We start from the raw sequence: 20,221 nt of genomic DNA, 5'->3' as shown, positions 1-20,221 counted from the left end.
CGATCGTTTTATTACGCGTTGTAACGACTCGCTTCGCTGATCTGCTAAAGGTGATTGCAGCAGTCTTTCTAATGTTCGCCTCGTCCTTCTTGATGTAGCGAACGGTGGATTCGTTGATGCCAAAATGGCGGCCGGCGGCCGCGTAACTTCTACCATCTTTTAACATGTCGAGAAGCGTAACCTTCTCAGCTATCGTCATCATCCTTCGGTGGCGTTTAGGCTCACTACCAGCCTTACTAGAAGCAGAACGCTTGGGAGGCATTGTAACAGAAAGTTCAACAAAAAGTTCAACTTAAAACAGTCGCACACAGCACAGATTAAACTTCACAAACTTAAGAACGTCTACTCAGCAATACGCGGAAAGAGAAAGTGAACGATCCAGCCCCGCGAGAACTTTGATGCTGCGGGTAGAAGATGCGGGTAAAACACCAATCACAGGCTAGATAACAAAACTTGAGTTTTGATTCGTCATCTATCAGCGCTTGAACCAATCACAACCCGTCTTACAGTACTATGCTGCGTTGGTTACTCATAGAAGATGCCCCCGCGCATACTGAACGTACGTAGATTAAGTACAATACCGTAATAATAATAAATAATGATAATAATACTGTACAGTAATAATAATAATAATAATGATTAATAATAATAACAATAATAATTTTATTAACAACAACAACAATAATAATAATAATAACAATAATAATAAAAATTTACGTACGCTATTTTACGCCTCTCTCTCTCTCTCTCTCTCTCTCTCTCTCTCTCTCTCGTACGCTTACAGTATTCGAAATGTGATTTTTGCAACAAAGAATATTATTGGATGCAGTACTGTACTACGTACGTATACATACAAAAGATTCATGGAAAAGAAGCACATCCATTACAGTACACACCATTCTAATATGGTATGACTGCATCTGATTTGCGTTTCATGTTCGATTTAATTTTACTACGTACTGAATTATCGTATGATCACATTCTCTTTTCGTGTTTTATTTCTTTCTGTGCTGAATTATATATCATATGTAATGCAATGAACAATCAGTAAGAGCAGATATTACTAATTATAGTATTAATGGAATTACAGGTAACAAAATATCGTATTTGGTTGTCTTCAGATTTCGCGGTATTTTCGAATTTTCCGGAAAATCCGCGATATGTATATATATATGGGTTATGGGAAAACCCCGCGAAGTGGTGAATCCGCGATTGTCGAACCGCGAAGTAGCGAGGGTTCACTGTAATGGCCCTCCCTTCCGTTCCCGAGTGCCATCCTTCCATTGCCAAGTTGGGCTAAGCGACGAACTTAATGAGGACGCTGACCCAGAGAAGCAGTGACCTGCCCTAATCCTGCCCTCAGGCCGCATTCTCTGGCGGCGGGGGTAAGCCTATGTAGAGCGGAGTAAGGGGGGTAACGGCGGGAAAAACCTTGGTCGAGATTGAGGGATTCACAAGTGACTCCAAAAAAAGTAGTTCTCGGTAAGTATGTTAGGAAAAATAAAAATTATTTAAAATTTTTGATTTTTTGTCAACCCAAATTAATTGCCAGGTAGCCTCTACCTCTAGCACTCCTTTACTTTGCTTGGATCATACATATCTAACCTTGTGATGTCATAAGGATGAGAAAACTATAATTTTACCTCGACCTACGCAAGCTAATACCTTGCCTATTGTTAATACGACGAATGTAAAAGATTACTTGTTCTATGAAACAGCCAAAGTCTTTATCAGACATTTCTTCATTTTAACCCTGGATAGGTACGATGGGTCGTTCGCGACCCCGAGCGTAAAAAAAAAAGAGGTTTTTCTCACGTGACTCACCCCCGTGACTGAATTTGTGGGTGATCGACCTGCAGGAGGTGTCTCCCCTACACGCTCTAGTAGTGTCCAGATGTGCATTGCTGTAGCTGTACTCCTTCCCCGATTTCTGAGACGCGTCGGGGTCGAGCGCGACCGAGTTTACCCTTCTAAGGTAGTTTGCATAATTATCAAAGTTATTACGTATTATGAAATTGTCGTAGAATGGTGCAACTTGTATAGGTTATCAGTTGTGGAAAGTCTTGGTGGATTGTTTGGCTACCATGTGCATGATTTTTTTTTTAGTTAAAATGTCGTTCATCACCACGAGGACCATTTTACCGCGAGTGCCCCTTTTTCATTTTTTTTCATTTTTTTGCCAAGTCATTTTTCCGTAAGATATTGCCAAATAGTGTCGTAAAACTTTTGCTTGTTTAGTGTTGGAAAGTGTGTCTAGATGATCTGGCTACCCATGCATGACTTTGTTTTTGTCAGATACGACGTAGTTATTGGTATATTGGGTATTTAACTGCGGTTACCAATTTCTGTTTTTTTTTCAATATTTGTAAAAATTACTACGTAGTAAGGAATTGCCGTATATTATTCATTTTTTTTTCATGTTTATGTGTTAGAAAGTGTGCCTTGATGGTTGGGCTAACACGTGCATGTCTTTTTTTTTATCTGAGATGCCGTATATTAGAATGTCGGGCATTTTACCGCGAGTACCCCTTTTTCATTTTTTTTCATATTTTTGCTAAATCATTTTTCCGTAAGATATTGCGAAATAGTGTCGTAAAACTTTTGCTTTTTTAGTGTTGGAAAGTGTGTCTAGATGATCTGGCTACCCATGCGTGATTTTGTTTTTGTCAGATACGACGTAGTTATTGGTATATTGGGTATTTAATTGCGGTTGCCAATTTCTGTTTTTTTTCAATATTTGTAAAAATTTATTACGTAGTAAGGAATTGCCGTATATTATTGATTTTTTTTCATGTTTATGTGTTAGAAAGTGTGCCTTGATGGTTGGGCTAACACGTGCATGTCCTTTTTTTTATCTGAGATGCCGTTTATTAGAATGTTGGGCATTTTTCTGCGAGTGCCCCTTTTTATTTGTTTTGCATTTTTTTGCTTAGTCATGTTACCGTAAGGAATTGGCAAGTAGTGTCGCAAAACTTATATTTTTATAGTGTTGGAAAGTGTTTCTAGATGATCTGGCTACCCATGCCTATTTTTTTTTAGCCAGATATGGCGTATATATAAGTATGTGTTCGATTTTCCTGTGATTGCCATTTTTTCGTTTTTTCCCATTTCTTTCAAAATTACTACGTACTAAGGAACTATCACAGAGTAATGATTCATTTATATGTTTATTTGTCGGAAAATGTGCCTTGATGGTTTGCCTAGCACGTGGCTGAAATTTTTTTTTTCTGAAATGCCGTATATTAGAATGGCCATTTTTCCACGAGTGCCCCTTTTTATTTGTTTTGCATTTTTTTGCTTAGTCATGTTACCGTAAGGAATTGGCAAGTAGTGTCGCAAAACTTATAATTTTATAGTGTTGGAAAGTGTTTCTAGATGATCTGGCTACCCATGCCTATCTTTTTTTTTTTAGCCAGATATGGCGTATATATAGGTATGTGTTCGATTTTCCTGTGATTGCCATTTTTTCGTTTTTTCCCAATTCTTTCAAAATTACTACGTACTAAGGAACTATCACAGAGTAATGATTCCTCTAGATGTTTATTTGTCGGAAAATGTGCCTTGATGGTTTGCCTAGCACGTGGCTGAATTTTTTTTTTCTGAAATGCCGTATATTAGAATGTTAGCCATTTTTCCGCGAGTGCCCCTTTTTATTTGTTTTGCATTTTTTCGCTTAGTCATGTTACCGTAAGGAATTGGCAAGTAGTGTCGCAAAACTTATATTTTTATAGTGTTGGAAAGTGTTTCTAGATGATCTGGCTACCCATGCCTATCTTTTTTTTAGCCAGATATGGCGTATATATAGGTATGTGTTCGATTTTCCGGTGATTGCCATTTTTTCGTTTTTTCCCAATTCTTTCAAAATTACTACATACTAAGGAACTATCACAGAGTAATGATTCCTCTAGATGTTTATTTGTCGGAAAATTTTGTTTACTTTTTTTTTTTGATTGAATATCATCAAATTTTTTTAGCTAAAATATTATATTGTTTTACATTTTTTTTTTCGATTTTATTTCCCTTCAAAAAATTTTTTTTGGGTCAGAATTTTAATTTTATAGTCGTAAAATAATCGACAATTATCCAGCAACCCACCATACAATTTTTATGCATATCCAATAATAATTAGATTAGTAAATAACACCTTGAAATTGACATACCCTTCCTACATTTCAAGTGGCAGATTAGGGAGTCTGAGTCAGTGTGGTTGGCGGCCATTTTGTGGACATATCCGAAGCGTAAGCTGCCCTATCTATATATATTCTTGTTCCCTATAGAATTTGTGATATTTTGGTATATTTTTACCTGCATAAATATCATATTATATATTAAATATATGTATTTTTTTACGAAATTTCTAAGTACTCAAAAAATTACCTTTAGATATGGCCCCTGATATAAATGTAATTTACAAAATAATGAAGATTTTTTTACATATTTCTATTTTAGGATAACATATGTTTATTCCCTAAAAAAATTAGCCACTTCCTATTTCATTTGGGTACCCAAAAAAATTCATGAAATTTGGACAAATTTTTTTGGCCAAAAAAAGTTACCCTTTTTTTCTCATTTCAGATCTTCACCTCCATGGGTCTGACTTCATCCAAAATACATCAAGATGTGTCCTAAACATTCAAGAATCAATTCCTAAAAGGATTTGTGTATAAATGTATAAACTTTTTTTTTATGAATTTTTATGTCAGGTCTTTTTTTTTCTACTTAATTTTTTAAAATATTTATAATAAATAGTTTTTCTGCAGATGAGTAGTATTTATCTTTACAGTTGTTTTAAGCATTCATTGAAGTTTTTTTTTGGCAAAAGAAAAAAGGAGGTTACTGCAAAAACTGATTTTTCAAGAATTTTTTTTGGCGTCGGGGTCGTTCGCGTCCGAGTATACCCTTAAAGGGGTGTCCGAGGAGCGTACCTATCCAGGGTTAAGTTCAGGTGAGGAAAAGGGTGCCAGAGCCTTTATCCTCCTTTCATCAGGTGATAACCCCATCCACTTAGAATGACATGCCCACTGAAAAATGTCACAAACACAACCCTCGTAGAAGGCGCCCTAAGTGTTCTTCCTGAGAAATCTTATTCTTCTCATAGGTCGAGCTCTGTAAAAATGTTCCCTGCTACTCCCTCTCATGTTTATGAAAGTACTGTAGAGAACCTTACCAGAAGAGTGAATATGATTCCTCGCCGTCTTTCCTAGTCTCCTTTTCTCATCTTTTGCATAATGGTATCTAAGAAAGTAAGAACATGCATGGAAGAATTAAATCTTCTGGTGCTGTTCCCAAGAGGGAACTGGCCCATATGCCTAAACAGGACCCAAATCAGGGTGATCATGCCCTGATAACTAATGGTTACTCTCTAGACTCCAGCCTTGCTGAAGTGGCTTCCAAGGTCCGACGTCTGGATCTGAAGGTGTTCATTTCTTAAGAACAATGAACCTAATACGGTTTGGGAGAACCTCCCCACGCACAGGTCACAAGCAAATGTTGCGCCATAGGTGCGATCTTCCTTTAATGGCAAAGTGCAAAACACTGTTTCAATGTTTCACTATCGAACCAGACTCATGATACGCTAGATTTGTTCAATACTCACATCTCTGCACCTGAGCACTCCCTTAAATCAACCAGATCCTTGAAATTACCCCTTCTGGCACTTTCTCGTCAAAGGAAGTTTTACATTGATTCTGAGGCTCACTTGAGCCATCTACCTGTTAACCCTGACGTTTCCAAAATGGTACCAAGTGACAAGTTGGCTAATCTACCTTCCAATTTCTCTGCATCCAAAGTGTAGAACATAGAAGTTGCTGCCATGTCCGCCATTCAGGCCTGCTCTTGGCGGGATCACTGGTCAGGAGCAGTGTCCCATTTCACAGTGACAGAGACTATGAAGAACAAGGGGATTGCTATTCAGTTCGCAGATCGTTTGAAATTAGGAGCCAAAGCTCTAGAGTTCCTACAACACCAGACATTTTAGACGCAGGGCAACTGGATCGTCACAAGGCGTGACCCTGTTTTAGCTAGATGTACTAAATAGCTGTTCCCCAGAGATGCCCTGTGCCTGAGGAACTCAAACTTACTGGACTTCCCCACACTGTTTTCACCTCCCGAAGTATTGCAGCTATTGAAAAGGCCAACCAGTCTTCCTTTATGAGGAGGGCTGTGCTCCCAGGGATCACCGCCCCTCAACAGCCTCAGAGAAGTTCCCTTCAAGCAGCAAACCCAACAGACACGTTTGCTGCGTCCTACGGACTCACAGCAGCCTAGGAGGAACGACCACCAGCCCACCTTCCGACGGAGTAGCCCTAGAGACTACATCTGGGGAGGTTAAGTCCCCCAGATCACCACCAGTACGAGAATGCCTACAGAACCACTGGGACAGGTGACAGTTCTTCGGACCAGATACCTGGACAGTAGAAGTTCTCAATACAGGGTATCAAGTACTGTTTGTAGACTGCCCACCCCTACTAGCTCAGACTCTTCACAGTCTTGACTATTCTATACGATAGGCTCTCCAAAGAGACTTCCTCTTTCAAGAAGTGTCCAAGATGTTGGCCAAAGGGGCCATATTAGAGGTCTTAAATGACTCTCCAGGCTTCTTCAGCAACCCCTTTCTGGTAGAGAAGTTGACAGGGGCTGAAACCTGTCTCACTTGAACCTATTTGTTTTAAAAACAAGGTTCAAGGTGACCCACAGTTCTTCAGGCCATCAGGAAGAACAACTTTCTGCTGATAAACCTGTAAGAGGCATACTTTCAGGTCCCCACATCCCTGATTGAGAAAATACCTGAGATTTCCTGTCAGACACAAGGTTTACCACTTCAAGGTGCTGTACTGTGGTCCATCTACAGCACCTCGGGTCATTACCAGGATCTTTGCCCTTATCTCAGCCTGCACTCGACGCAATTGGCATCAGGCTCCTTCGGTATCTGAGCGACTAGCTTCTCACAGCAGTCACGAGCCTTGCTTGTGCATCACAGGGAGCTTCTCCTTGACTTCTGTAAGAAGTAGGAGATCCAGCTGTACCTAAAGAAAACCAGGCATTGAGATCGACTTGGCCCAAGCCAGAGCGTTTCCATCTGCCAGCAGTGATATGATTCAGGCAAGAATGAAGGATTTGTAATTATCTGGCATCATAACATCAGTGGTCATTGATGCTGATTTAGGTATGCTTAATTAACAATTAATAACTTTAAGATAAAAAACTAAAATAGACAAAATTAATTAATAACTTAATGATGAAACTTAAATTTAACATATTTAGAAACGAGTAAGAAGGCCAGCTTCCAATATTAACTTGAAAATGCCACTGGTATCATAAAAAATGTCCCCTTTAAGAATTGGTGAGGATGTACCTGTCATCCTCATCACGAGCTTCAGACATGAATTGTTCCCTGATACCCACAAGACAGGGACATTCAATAAGTATATGCCTCACAGTCACAGGAACCAAGCAATCATCACAAAATGGCTGACAGCCCACTCAGACGTAAAATTTCTACTTGTTTCATGAGTGCTGGTTGCTCCAAGAAGAAAATGTCTAAGAATACTATATCATTTTGGTAGTGAGAAATTATTATAAGCATATAGATCCTCAGGAGAAGCAACACCAGGGATCCCCCCCTCAAGCACATGACATCGTGGCCTTGTCACAACCTAAGCGTCCCATAAGAAACACTCAGTGGTCCATGTACTTAGTGCAGAGGTCTATAAGAAGCAGACCACTTTCATAGGCCACTATTTAGACTGTACCCATAGGACCCTAGATACCTTTTCTTTGGGCAGCACCAACTAATGTAACCCTCGCTCTTACCTTTTATCAGGGAATCAGCTATTCTCTGCATTGTAAGGGTAAGAGAAGTGGATCAAGTCAGTGGACCTAGGAGTACTCCCACTGACCACACCCTAATGCAGGTAAGAATACTTTTTCTTTGTCATTATACAGTATTATACATTATCTTTTGATGCCAGTTTCATCTCTATTTAGGTCATAACTTGAAGAGGAATCTGACAATTTGGCCCTGCCTCTTCACAAGCTGACCAAATTTGTTCATCATTCAACTTTTAATCCTCTGTGTTCTGTCCATGACATAGAGCTTGAGTAACCTCCTCTTGACAGGTGTTTCCAGCCAACTAAGTAAGACTACCCTTATAAATGACAAGGAAGTTTGTATCTGCGTAGGAATAAACTGTAAATTTTTAATACAATTTGTATATTTCATAGCCATACAAACCTTAGTCATTTAAGCCAAGGTCCCATCTCATCCACCTCACAAGTTTTGACCAGCTGAGAGTGAAGTTTGCCTTGCAGCAGCACATAACACTGCTCAGCAGTGGAGTTGCCTAGTAACCTATTAGGCACCTTTTCTTTCTTTTTTTCTCTTATCTCGTTAATACCAGGTTAGTATATGCTTTCTATTCTCTGTAAGCTTCCTTCATATGAGCTTCAGTTACTCTGAATTAGAAAACTATCCCACTTGTTATCAGTCTGATTTTGACGGGATTATTTTTAATAGAGTTGAGAATCTCTTGGAGGCAACACTCATATCAATTAGAACTAGCAGGTTATGGGAGTTCACAAAGTTACCACAAAATTCTGAGTAGTACTAGATGTTATTTGTATAGCCATTATAGGACTTACTTTTCATCCTACTTCTGGGAGTCTATAAACTACTAGGTGATAAGTGCTTAATTTTGAGTTTGCCTCATGCTTTTACCTCAGTTACATTTTTTTCTTTTCTTTTTATGGCTTCGGTAATACTTAGAAAAATGTTATTTTCATTAGTAAAATAAATTTTTGAATATACTTACCCGATAATCATGTAGCTGTCAACTCTGTTGCCGACAGAAATCTACGGTAGGGATACGCCAGCGATCGCTATACAGGTGGGGGTGAACACCACAGCGCCATCTGTGGTCAGGTACTCCAGTACTTCTTGTCAACACCACCTCAATTTTTTCCTCGGTCCACTGGTTCTCTATGGGGAGGAAGGGTGGGTCAATTAAATCATGATTATCGGGTAAGTATATTCAAAAATTTATTTTACTAATGAAAATAACATTTTTCAATATTAATCTTACCCGATAATCATGTAGCTGATTCACACCCAGGGTGGTGGGTGGAGACCAGCATACATGTTAACCAAGAAGCTAAGTATCCCGTATTTTATTTTATTAGTTATTCAAAAATAACATAAAATAAATAAGTACCTGGTAAGGAAGACGACTTGAACCATTACTCTGCCTTTATTAAGTACGTCTTCCTTACTGAGCGTAGCGGTCCTCTTAGGATGCTGAACGACTCTTAGGTGCTGAAGTATAAAGGGCTGCAACCCATACTAAAGGACCTCATCACAACCTTTAACCTCGGCGCTTCTCAAGAAAGAATTGACCACCCGCCAAATCAACAAGGATGTGGAAGGCTTCTTAGCCGACCGTACAACCCATAAAAAGTATTCAAGAGAAAGGTTAACAAGGTTATGGGATTATGGGAATGTAGTGGCTGAGCCCCCGCCTACTACTGCATTCGTTGCTACAAATGGTCCCAGGGTGTAGCAGTTCTCGTAAAGAGACTGGACATCTTTGAGATAGAATGATGCGAACACTGACTTGCTTCTCCAATAGGTTGCATCCATAACACTCTGCAGAGAACGGTTCTGTTTGAGGGCCACTGAAGTAGCCACAGCTCTCACTTCATGTGTCCTTACCTTCAGCAAAGCAAGGTCTTCTTCCTTCAGATGAGAATGTGCTTCCCCAATCAGGAGCCTGAATAGGTAAGAAACTGAGTTCTTAGACCTTGGAAGAGAAGGCTTCTTGATAGCACACCATAAGGCTTCTGATTGTCCTCGTAAAGGTTATGACCTTTTTAGATAGTACCTAAGAGCTCTAACTGGGCAAAGTACTCTCTCCAGTTCGTCCCCCACCAAGTTGGACAGGCTTGGGATCTCGAACGACTTAGGCCAAGGACGTGAAGGAAGCTCGTTTTAGCAAAAAAAACGAGCTGCAAGGAACATGTAGCCGTTTCAGATGTGAAAACTATGTTCCTGCTGAAGGCGTGGATCTCACTTACTCTTTTAGCTGTTGTCAAGCACACGAGGAAAAGAGTTTTTAATGTGAGGTCCTTAAAAGAGGCTGATTGGAGAGGTTCAAATCTTGATGACATAAGGAACCTTAGGACCACGTCTAGATTCCAGCCTGGAGTGGACAACCGACGTTCCTTTGAGGTCTTAAAAGACCTAAGGAGGTCCTGTAGATCTTTGTTGGTGGAAAGATCCAAGCCTCTGGCGGAAAACCGCTGCCAACATACTTCTGTAACCCTTAATCGTAGGAGCTGAAAGGGACCTTACGTTCCTTAGATGTAACAGGAAGTCAGCAATCTGGGTTACAGTGGTACTGGATGAGGAAACTGCATTGGCCTTGTACCAGCTTCGGAAGACTTCCCCTTTAGACTGATAGACTCTGAGAGTAGATGTCCTCCTTGCTCTGGCAATCGCTCTGGCTGCTCCTTCGAAAAGCCCCTAGCTCTTGAGAGTCTTTCGAAAGTCTGAAGGCAGTCAGACGAAGAGCGTGGAGGTTAGGATGTACCTTCTTTACGTGAGGTAGACGTAGAAGGTCCACTCCTAGAGGAAGAGTCCTGGGAATGTCGACCAGCCATTGCAGTACCTCTATGAACCATTCTCTCGCGGGCCAGAGCGGAGCCAACCAACGTCAGCCGTGTCCCTTAGCGAGAGGCGAACTTCTGAAGTACCCTGTTGACAATCTTGAACGGCGGGAATGCATAAAGGTCGAGATGGGACCAATCCAGCAGAAAAGCATCCACGTGAACTGCTGCTGGGTCTGGAATCGGAGAACAATACAACGGGAGCCTCTAGGTTATCGAGGTAGCGAACAGATCTATGGTTGGCTGACCCCACAGGGCCCAAAGTCTGCTGCAAACATTCTTGTGAAGGGTCCACTCTGTGGGGATGACCTGACCCTTCCGGCTAAGGCGATCTGCCATGACATTCATATCGCCCTGAATGAACCTCGTTACCAGCGTGAGCTTTCGATCTTTTAACCAGATGAGGAGGTCCCTTGCGATCTAGAACAACTTCCACGAATGAGTCCCTCCCTGCTTGGAGATGTAAGCCAAGGCTGTGGTGTTGTCAGAGTCCACCTCCACCACCTTGTTAAGCTGGAGTGACTTGAAGTTTATCAAGGCCAGATGAACCGCCAACAGCTCCTTGCAATAGATGTGAAGTGTCCTTAGCTCCTGATTCCATGTTCCCGAGCATTCCTGTCCGACCAAAGTCGCACCCCAGCCCGTGTCTGATGCGTCAGAGAAGAGACGGCGGTCGGGTTTCTGAACAGCCAAAGGTAGACTTCCTTGAGAAGAAAGCTGTTCTTTCACCACGTGAGAGTAGACCTCCTCTCTTCGGAAACAAGAACTGAGATCGTCTCTAGCGTCATGTCCTTTATCCAGTGAGCCGCTAGATGATACTGAAGGGGGGGAGGTGGGGTCTCCCTAACTCGATGAACAGGGCCAGCGATGAAAGTGTCCCTGTTAGACTCATCCACTACCTGACTGAGCATCGGTTCCTTCTCAGCATGCTCTGGATGCAATCTAGGGCTTAGTATATCTTTGGGGCCGACGGAAAAGCCCGAAAAGCTCGACTCTGAAGATCCATACCCAGGTAGACAATGGTCTGGGATGGGACGAGCTGGGACTCCTCAAAATTGACCAGGAGGCCCAGTTCCTTGGTCAGATCCATAGTCCATCTGAGAATCTCCAGACAGCGACGACTTGTGGGAGCTCTTAAAAGCTAGTCGTCTGACGGAGCCGGACACAAGATCATGGTACTGCTGCACAGTCTGTGAACTGTCAACCATGGGGAAGCGAGGAAGTACAGTGACAACCCGAAGCTGTCTAGACTGTCTGGGTCGTACAGACAACTCCTTATCGGGTTGCTGAGGTTGCCGCACTGCGTCACAACAAGTCACTTCTGCTGGTTGTTGAACGTCTTCCCAGTGACACACTGACTCCGTAAACAAAAAATCCTCTAACAAGGACTAAGCTTGGACTGCATGTCTTGCAACACAGCTCAAGGTCTATGGGAGCAGGTGTGGTAACAGACGGGGTTAGCGACTGAAGTGGAAGCATTACCCTCCCTGGAAGCATGCTATGCTTAAATAAAAGTCCATAGGAGGCTAAGCAGCTAAAGGCTCCTCTCCAAATGACAGAGTCCTCAAGGGAAAATCAGAAGGAGGGAGAATAGCACTTTTTCATCTACAGGAACCATATCCGAGAAAAGCTAAGTTCTCTCAGTGAGGGTTTCACTGGTGCAAAAGCAGCAGACTAGAAGGCAACGTTATGAAACTGCTTGACAGTCTAGTGAGTTGGCAACAACCAAAGATGTGTGACTGAGAAGCATGCGGTAAGGTATGCAGAGCATGCTGTATGTAGAGCATGCTGTAAGGTAAGCAGAGCATGTTGCATGGCGTGCGGCTTATGCTGCATGGGATGAGGCTCATGCTGCATGGGATGAGGCTCATGCTGCATGGTATGAGACTCATGCTGCATGGGATGAGGCTCAAGCTGCAAGGGATGAGGCTTATGCCGCATGCGTTGAGGTACTTCACCTCAGGAAAGGGAAACTCGCCCTGTTGGCAACACTGCATTACTTCATGCATGCTTGCATGGGGTTTTAATATCAACATAATATTTACATTACATTCATAACTCATGATTCATTTTTGTTTTGAAGATATTTTCGCCATATTTTTGCGATTTTGTTAAAAATATATTGCAAGAAATACATCTTCAGAGTGCCACCTAGCCACCAACAATAAATGCCCCCCCAAAATTTATATTGGCCCTGAAGTGGCCCCCCCACTTTCAGAGTCCTAGAATCGCCACTGCGCAAGAGTTGCGCTTGCTTCAAGGGTTGAGGTGGTTGCGCAGTAAGAGATTCCTGTCTCACGAGTTGAGGTTCTTGAGGTGTGAGCTGCGAGAGTTGAGGTGGCGGCTGCGCAGAACGCGACTCCTGTCTCACGAGTTGAGGTTCTTGAGGAGCTTGCCTCGAGAGTTGAGGTTGCAGCTGCGAGAGCTGAGGTGGCTGCCTCAAGGATGGTAGAGGTTGTCGTACCTCAAGAGGTTGCTGCCTCGAGGATGGTCTTACTGCAAGAAACTCTTGCCTCAAAGGAAGAGGAGGTTGTAAGGCATAAGACTCCTGTCCCCATTGTTGAGGAGGTTGTAGCGTGGTAAGAGATTCCTGCCTTAAGGAAGGTGGAGGTTGCTGCACAACGCTGGTAACTGGCAACTCCCAACGCGGTAGCTCACGCATGGAGGTAGCTTGAGGAACCTCAACTTCGTACGTCTGGCAGACCGGACTGCGGAGAGGAGGAGCGCTCGCAGGAGGAGGTGTGCTAACCTTCTCTGCCTGAAACTCCTGCATCAACACCGCAAGCTGAGACTGCATTGTCAGCAGCATAGACCACTAGAGTTTAAGAAAGACAACAACAAACGGAGCTACTGTCCGTTGAAACTGAGGGTCTAAAACAGCTGGTGCGGCAACAGACGGAGTTACTGTCTGTTGCGATACCACCTTGCCTCTCTGGGAGGTGTGCAGTTGTCGTACTGCAGCAAGTCCGAACTGACCCAGTGCTAATGGCACCACCTAGGAGTTGGACTTGCGCGGAAGGAACCGACTTGCACTTAGAAGCTGCAAGATTTGGTCTATGGTTTCTGCGAGAAACCTCTTCCGCAGACGAGGAATAAATGGGCTCTCTCGTCTTTGTGTGGGTGGGGTGATCACGTCGGCTACGTGAGTTGGTTACACCCGAAACCACGGAGGGAAACGTCTGTTCGTCGATCAAGGCCTGCTGAACCCATAAGTCCTTCGACATTACTTCTCCCCTGGGCTTGGGAGCTTGTAAGAGGTCCCAGACTAGGCGAACAACTGGCATGAACTGACGAACCCAACACTGTAACACTATGCGCTTATCACTTTATCACTTTTGATTTTCTGTTTGCACTTATTTCACTGAACTCGAAACTTTAAGTGGTTTGTACCTGAAACACGCAATTCTATCCTTCATTAAAAGTTAGTAATTGCGAAAACAGTATTACAATGTAACAGAAAAACATAATGAAAGATAAATAATTCAGTGGCTGGAAAAGAGACTAAACACTAGATCAAATAAACTACGTTTAAAATCTCTCACCGCATAAAGCCTGAGAACAAGAATAAAACTCTAGAAACGTTTACCTTCTTCCCCTAAAGAGACTAGGGAGAAGAGCAAAAACGATAACAACGTTACCCGCTTGAACGAAACGTTTATCCTCCTCTCTCTCCCTCCGTCTCTATCTCTCTCTCTCTCTCTCTTGACTTAGCACCTGAGAGAAGAGCCCAATTATATATATCGTTAAAACATATTATTGTTAAAGGAAAAAAACTGAAAGGTTTCCCAAATAAAAATTCCTTTATTAGAATTAAAACCATTTAAGCTAAGAAAGAATGAACAAAACGCTAGAATCGGTTTACTCTTACTGCAACGTGACACCGTGATAGACTCTCTCTCTATCGTAACGATAGAGCGCAAGTTGAACGTTCTGAACGTCAACAACTGCAGAGACAAAACAAAACGTTAGTTCAACTTTGAAAACAGTACAAGACTATCAAAGAAATTCTTTCAAAAACATTAAAATAGCATAATATGTTAACAGGTAAAAACGAAATGACGGGCTCAATGTTAATTAACTTCGGTTCCAAGAAAAGACCGCCTACTATTAGGAAAGGTCGAATATAAACAAATATAAAAATTAATTTTAATAAGTTTATAATAAAAGGAAGTTAATCAAAGAGGCCTATAAAAGGCGGCGAGATATAAAATAAATCTATAACTTTGTTAAGCAAAATTAAGAGAGTCTATACTCTCTTCGACACCACCACTTCCGTCTAAGGGAAAGGTCGGCCATTTAAAAGTGAAAGAGAGTTCATACTCTCTTCGTACCAAAATTAAATAAAAAATTAAATCAAATTAATTCCAAAAACTTGCTAAGCTAATGATATAGCTTCCTGAATAGCGAAGGCTAAACTCTAGAGCAAATACATCACCAAATCGTGAGCAATAACTCCAGAATCAACAGCATATCCATGTAGGTCTAGCCGGAGGCACGACAGAGGAAAAATTGAGGTGGTGTTGACAAGAAGTACTGGAGTACCTGACCACAGATGGCGCTGTGGTGTTCACCCCCACCTGTATAGCGATCGCTGGCGTATCCCTACCGTAGATTTCTGTCGGCAACAGAGTTGACAGCTACATGATTATCGGGTAAGATTAATATTGAAAACTTTCCTTTAAAGGTAGAGCTGTAGAGCCCAAAACTGACAAAGAATATATGACCATGTTTAAGAAAGTCTCCATAGTGATCATATGAAGTTGTTTAATGAGTCAAATTTCCACAATCTATGGGTTTGCCAGAAGGATTTATCTTAACGTTAAATTCCTTGCTCTCAAGTAAAAGGTGAAAACTGAAGCAAGTTAAAGTTGGACACTACAAATAATCCTTGGCATTGTATATTATGTCATAAAAGCCTGTGTTAATTGTAAATAGTAACTTGCCACTCTTCCAATAAACTTAGTGATCCCATCTGATTAAACAAATGCGAATTTGATGATGACATGACGTAACTAATCCATCTTCATGCCGAGAGTCTTAAATGTTGGATCCTCTCTCTTCTAAAGTTAATTGGTTGTTAATATAACTTTAAAATTGTGTAAATTATAATTTTAGATTTCTAAACTTCAATTTAGTATTCCTGCTTTGTATACTGGTATTTCAAAAGAGAAATGCACTGTCATGCAATCTATTCCATTCTCTATAGCCTAAAAACAAAGCATTTTTACTTTTCAAAGAGGTCTCAATGCTAATGGAAAATTAACAGGAAAATAAAAACCACATCAGAAACTAGACTTATTCAAAATGGTGTGGGTCTAAATTAATGGGGAAAATCCAATGACTTTTGCCAATGAATGACCTCACAGGTCCAATAAAACTATCTTTTTCTGAAAGCTATTGCACTTTCATGAAACAAGGTCCTTGTGTAAAGTTAGGAAAACGTAACATGTCAAAGGTAAGGCTTTAGAACTGCTGCATCTGTTGAAGTAGGTTTGAGTTATTTGTAATCTTTAATTAATCATTTCAACCTTTACCTAGTTTTCCCATGACCTTTAACTTGATAATTAAAAAGTAAAATTGTTAGAGTCCTACAGGTGGAAATAACTCTCTTCCCGAGATGCTACACTTATGCTTAATCTAATCAAGAAATTTCTCAACAGTGTGCTATTACATTGCAATTATTTTTAAATGAAGTAGAAATCTGATTGGAGAATCAATAGTTGGTTAGTTTAACTATTTCCAAAGGATTCTTAGTTTTCAAGTTTTTTACCACCCAGTATTTTCTAACTCTTAAAGTATTTAAAGACAACAGCAGAAAATAACTATGAAATACTCTACTTACTCAATGTAAGGTCTTATTTCATCAAAGGTCCACTTGTCTTTTGTTTCGAACAAGAAAGCAAACCTCTCTTGGATGTCCTCTGTCAAGTTGCATGCTGGGAAATGAGAGATAATTTCAGGAGTACAAGATCGATCTACCAGGGCTATTCCTTCCAATTGGGCGAGATTCGTAGTCAAACCTTTAAAAGTAGGAAATAAGGTTTTATTATTTCAGGGCAATATATACAATACAACTTATATTTCCCAAAAGGGTAACCATACTGTAGTGACATTTAAAGAACATGTATGAAGTTAACCATATGGAAAAAAGTTATGGAAATCAAGCTGAGAATAATGTTTCACTTTACAGATAATCAAAGTTGAATTACTATACATTAACCAAGGAAGAATTAAGGATATTAAAAACTTCAATCTCGGGACTTACCTTCCGGTACACTCTGCTGCCATATAGTAAGAAAGTCATTTAAATTAAATTTTCCAGCTGGCTTCAGGAGCACTTCGGCACATAATCGACAAACTTTATCATCATTTAGAGTATATAGTTCATCACCTGAAAAATTACATCAAAGATTATTTGTAAGATTGCTATATGATTTAACAAAATTGAAAGAAATAGTGATGCAATAATTACCAAAATTACTGTTACTCTTAATGGGAGATGTTAAGTGGAAAAAAAATATAATATCATAGAGTATATTAGGATACAATGGAAAAATTTTCTAGGTTTGGAAAATGGATTTGTGATACTTTTGTAATACAGAAGGTCCTCAATTTACTAACTTGATTGTTTCCAAGAAGTTGTTTACAAGTCAAATTATTTGCACGTCGAATTTCGTTGAATTTTTGCCTATGGGAAGCCTAACCTGAATCCCAAACTTATGATTTCCGGCTACAAAAGTCAACAAATAGTCGGGTTTCATATGGAATAGATATCAGGTTATTGCAAATATTGTTTTGCTTACTGTATTAAATAATATAATATTGTTTTATTACGGCATTTCTTCATCTTAGCTTTGTTATTTTCTGTTGGATAAGTGTTTGTATCTTTGAATGTTTGTAAGATGAAGACCTTTGTATTTCTAAATCATTGAAGCCAACCCTCTCACCTTCATCTGTTATGTTTCCCGTTGGTTTCAGATAATACTCAAAACACTGTGAAATAACAGCTCGTGGTTCTGATTCACTAAGGACACGTATAGTTGCTATGCGAGGTACATTATCCAGTGGCCATTTGTTAGTCTCAATCAAGTTCAGGATATCGGACACAACCTTAAAACGGTAATCGAAGTCCAGAATTTGCCAAAAACCTGTAAAGAAATCCTGTTTTTAATGGACATGACAAATTTGGAAGTAAATTTGTATTTTACCAAGCTATACAAACCCAAGTTCTTTACATAGGAGAATAAAACAACGCAAGTTGGATCACAGCTATGAAGACTTTTAACGAGGTGTCAATAACCATACCCACCAGTGGGTAATGGAGAGGCACTTCCCCTTCCCCCGCTCATCCACTACAGCTCCACTTTGATTACAGACAGGCCTTCCGGGGGTAGGTGATAGCAGGTAACATAATAGTGTAAAGAACTTAGGTTTGTATAGTTAGGAAAAATGTTATTTTTATTAATAAAATAAAATTTTGAATATACTTACCCGGTGATTATATAAACTGCAGCTCTGCTGCCCGACAGAAAAACTCTACGTTCAAAATACGCCAGCGATCGCTATGCAGGTAGGGGGTGTACATCAACAGCGCCATCTGTCGAGCAGGTACTCAGTACTCAATGTAAACACAGAACTCAATTTTCTCCTCGGTCCACTGGGTCTCTATTGGGGAGGAAGGGAGGGTCCTTTAATATATAATCACCGGGTAAGTATATTCAAAAATTTATTTTATTAATAAAAAATAACATTTTTCAATATTAAACTTAGCCGGTGATTATATAAGCTGATTCACACCCAGGGGGGTGGGTAGAGACCAGCATTACTTGTTTACATTATTATGAGCTAAGTATTTTGTATTTCATTTTAGCAGTTATTCAAAATAACAAACATAAAATAAATAAGTACCTGGTAAGGAAGTCGACTTGAACAATTACTCTGCCTTTTTAAGTACGTCTTCCTTACTGAGCCTCGCGATCCTCTTAGGATGCTGAGCGACTCCTAGGAGCTGAAGTATTAAGGGTTGCCACCCATACTAAAGGACCTCATCAAAACCTCTAATCTAGGCGCTTCTCAAGAAAAGAATTTGACCACCCGCCAAATCAACCAGGATGCGAAAGGCTTCTTAGCCTTCCGGACAACCCAAAAAACAACAATAAAAAACATTTCAAGAGAAAGATTAAAAAAGGTTATGGAATTAGGGGAATGTAGTGGTTGAGCCCTCACCCACTACTGCACTCGCTGCTACGAATGGTCCCAGGGTGTAGCAGTTCTCGTAAAGAGACTGGACATCTTTAAGATAAAAAGACGCGAACACTGACTTGCTTCTCCAATAGGTTGCGTCCATTATACTCTGCAGAGATCTATTTTGTTTAAAGGCCACTGAAGTTGCGACAGCTCTAACTTCATGTGTCCTTACCTTCAGCAAAGCATGGTCTTCCTCATTCAGATGGGAATGAGCTTCTCGTATCAACAGTCTGATATAATAGGAAACTGCATTCTTTGACATAGGTAAAAAAGGTTTCTTAATAGCACACCATAAAGCTTCTGACTGTCCTCGTAAAGGTTTAGTTCGTCTTAAATAGAACTTAAGAGCTCTAACAGGGCATAAGACTCTTTCTAGTTCATTTCCAACCAAATTTGAAAGGCTTGGAATATCGAACGATTTCGGCCAAGGACGAGAAGGTAGCTCGTTTTTGGCTAGAAAACCAAGCTGTAAAGAACACGTAGCCGTTTCAGATGAAAATCCGATGTTCCTGCTGAAGGCGTGTATCTCACTGACTCTTTTAGCTGTTGCTAAGCAAACGAGGAAAAGAGTCTTTAAAGTGAGATCTTTAAAGGAGGCTGATTGTAGTGGCTCGAACCTTTCTGACATAAGGAATCTTAGTACCACGTCTAAATTCCAACCCGGTGTAGCCAAACGACGCTCCTTCGAGGTCTCAAAAGACTTAAGGAGGTCCTGTAGATCTTTGTTGTTAGAAAGATCTAAGCCTCTGTGACGGAAGACTGCAGCCAACATGCTTCTGTAACCTTTGATTGTGGGAGCTGAAAGAGATCTTTCCTTCCTCAGGTATAATAGGAAGTCAGCTATTTGGGTTACAGAGGTACTGGTTGAGGATACTGATACCGACTTGCACCAGTTTCGGAAGACTTCCCACTTCGACTGGTAGACTCTAAGAGTGGATGTCCTCCTTGCTCTAGCAATCGCCCTGGCTGCCTCCTTCGAAAAGCCTCTAGCTCTCGAGAGTCTTTCGATAGTCTGAAGGCAGTCAGACGAAGAGCGTGGAGGCTTGGGTGTACCTTCTTTACGTGTGGCTGACGTAGAAGGTCCACTCTTAGAGGAAGAGTTCTGGGAACGTCCACCAGCCATTGAAGTACCTCGGTGAACCATTCTCTCGCGGGCCAGAGGGGAGCAACTAACGTCAACCTTGTCCCTTTGTGAGAGGCGAACTTCTGCAGTACCTTGTTGACAATCTTGAACGGGGGGAATGCATAAAGGTCTAGATGGGACCAATCCAGTAGAAAGGCATCTATATGAACTGCTGCTGGGTCCGGGATTGGC

General features: G+C 40.9%; 1 protein-coding gene across 2 annotated transcripts in view; it reads right to left on the bottom strand.

Annotated features, from left to right (window-relative positions):
- LOC137656669 (sister chromatid cohesion protein DCC1) overlaps positions 1–20,221 on the bottom strand; it is a 118,229-nt gene that overhangs the window by 10,598 nt on the left and 87,410 nt on the right. For both annotated transcript variants that reach the window (XM_068390846.1, XM_068390845.1), the window contains exons 7-9: positions 17,607–17,807; positions 16,925–17,050; positions 16,502–16,679 (exon numbers count right to left, since the gene is read on the bottom strand). In XM_068390846.1, the coding sequence (XP_068246947.1) occupies positions 16,502–16,679; positions 16,925–17,050; positions 17,607–17,807 (505 nt within the window). The remainder of the gene's footprint in view (positions 1–16,501; positions 16,680–16,924; positions 17,051–17,606; positions 17,808–20,221) is intronic.

This window comes from Palaemon carinicauda, chromosome 17 (genome assembly GCF_036898095.1).
Source record: "Palaemon carinicauda isolate YSFRI2023 chromosome 17, ASM3689809v2, whole genome shotgun sequence".
Taxonomy (NCBI): Eukaryota; Metazoa; Arthropoda; class Malacostraca; order Decapoda; family Palaemonidae; genus Palaemon; species Palaemon carinicauda.
The sequence above is the reverse complement of the archived record's forward strand: the minus strand, read 5'-3'. Positions and strand labels throughout refer to the sequence as shown.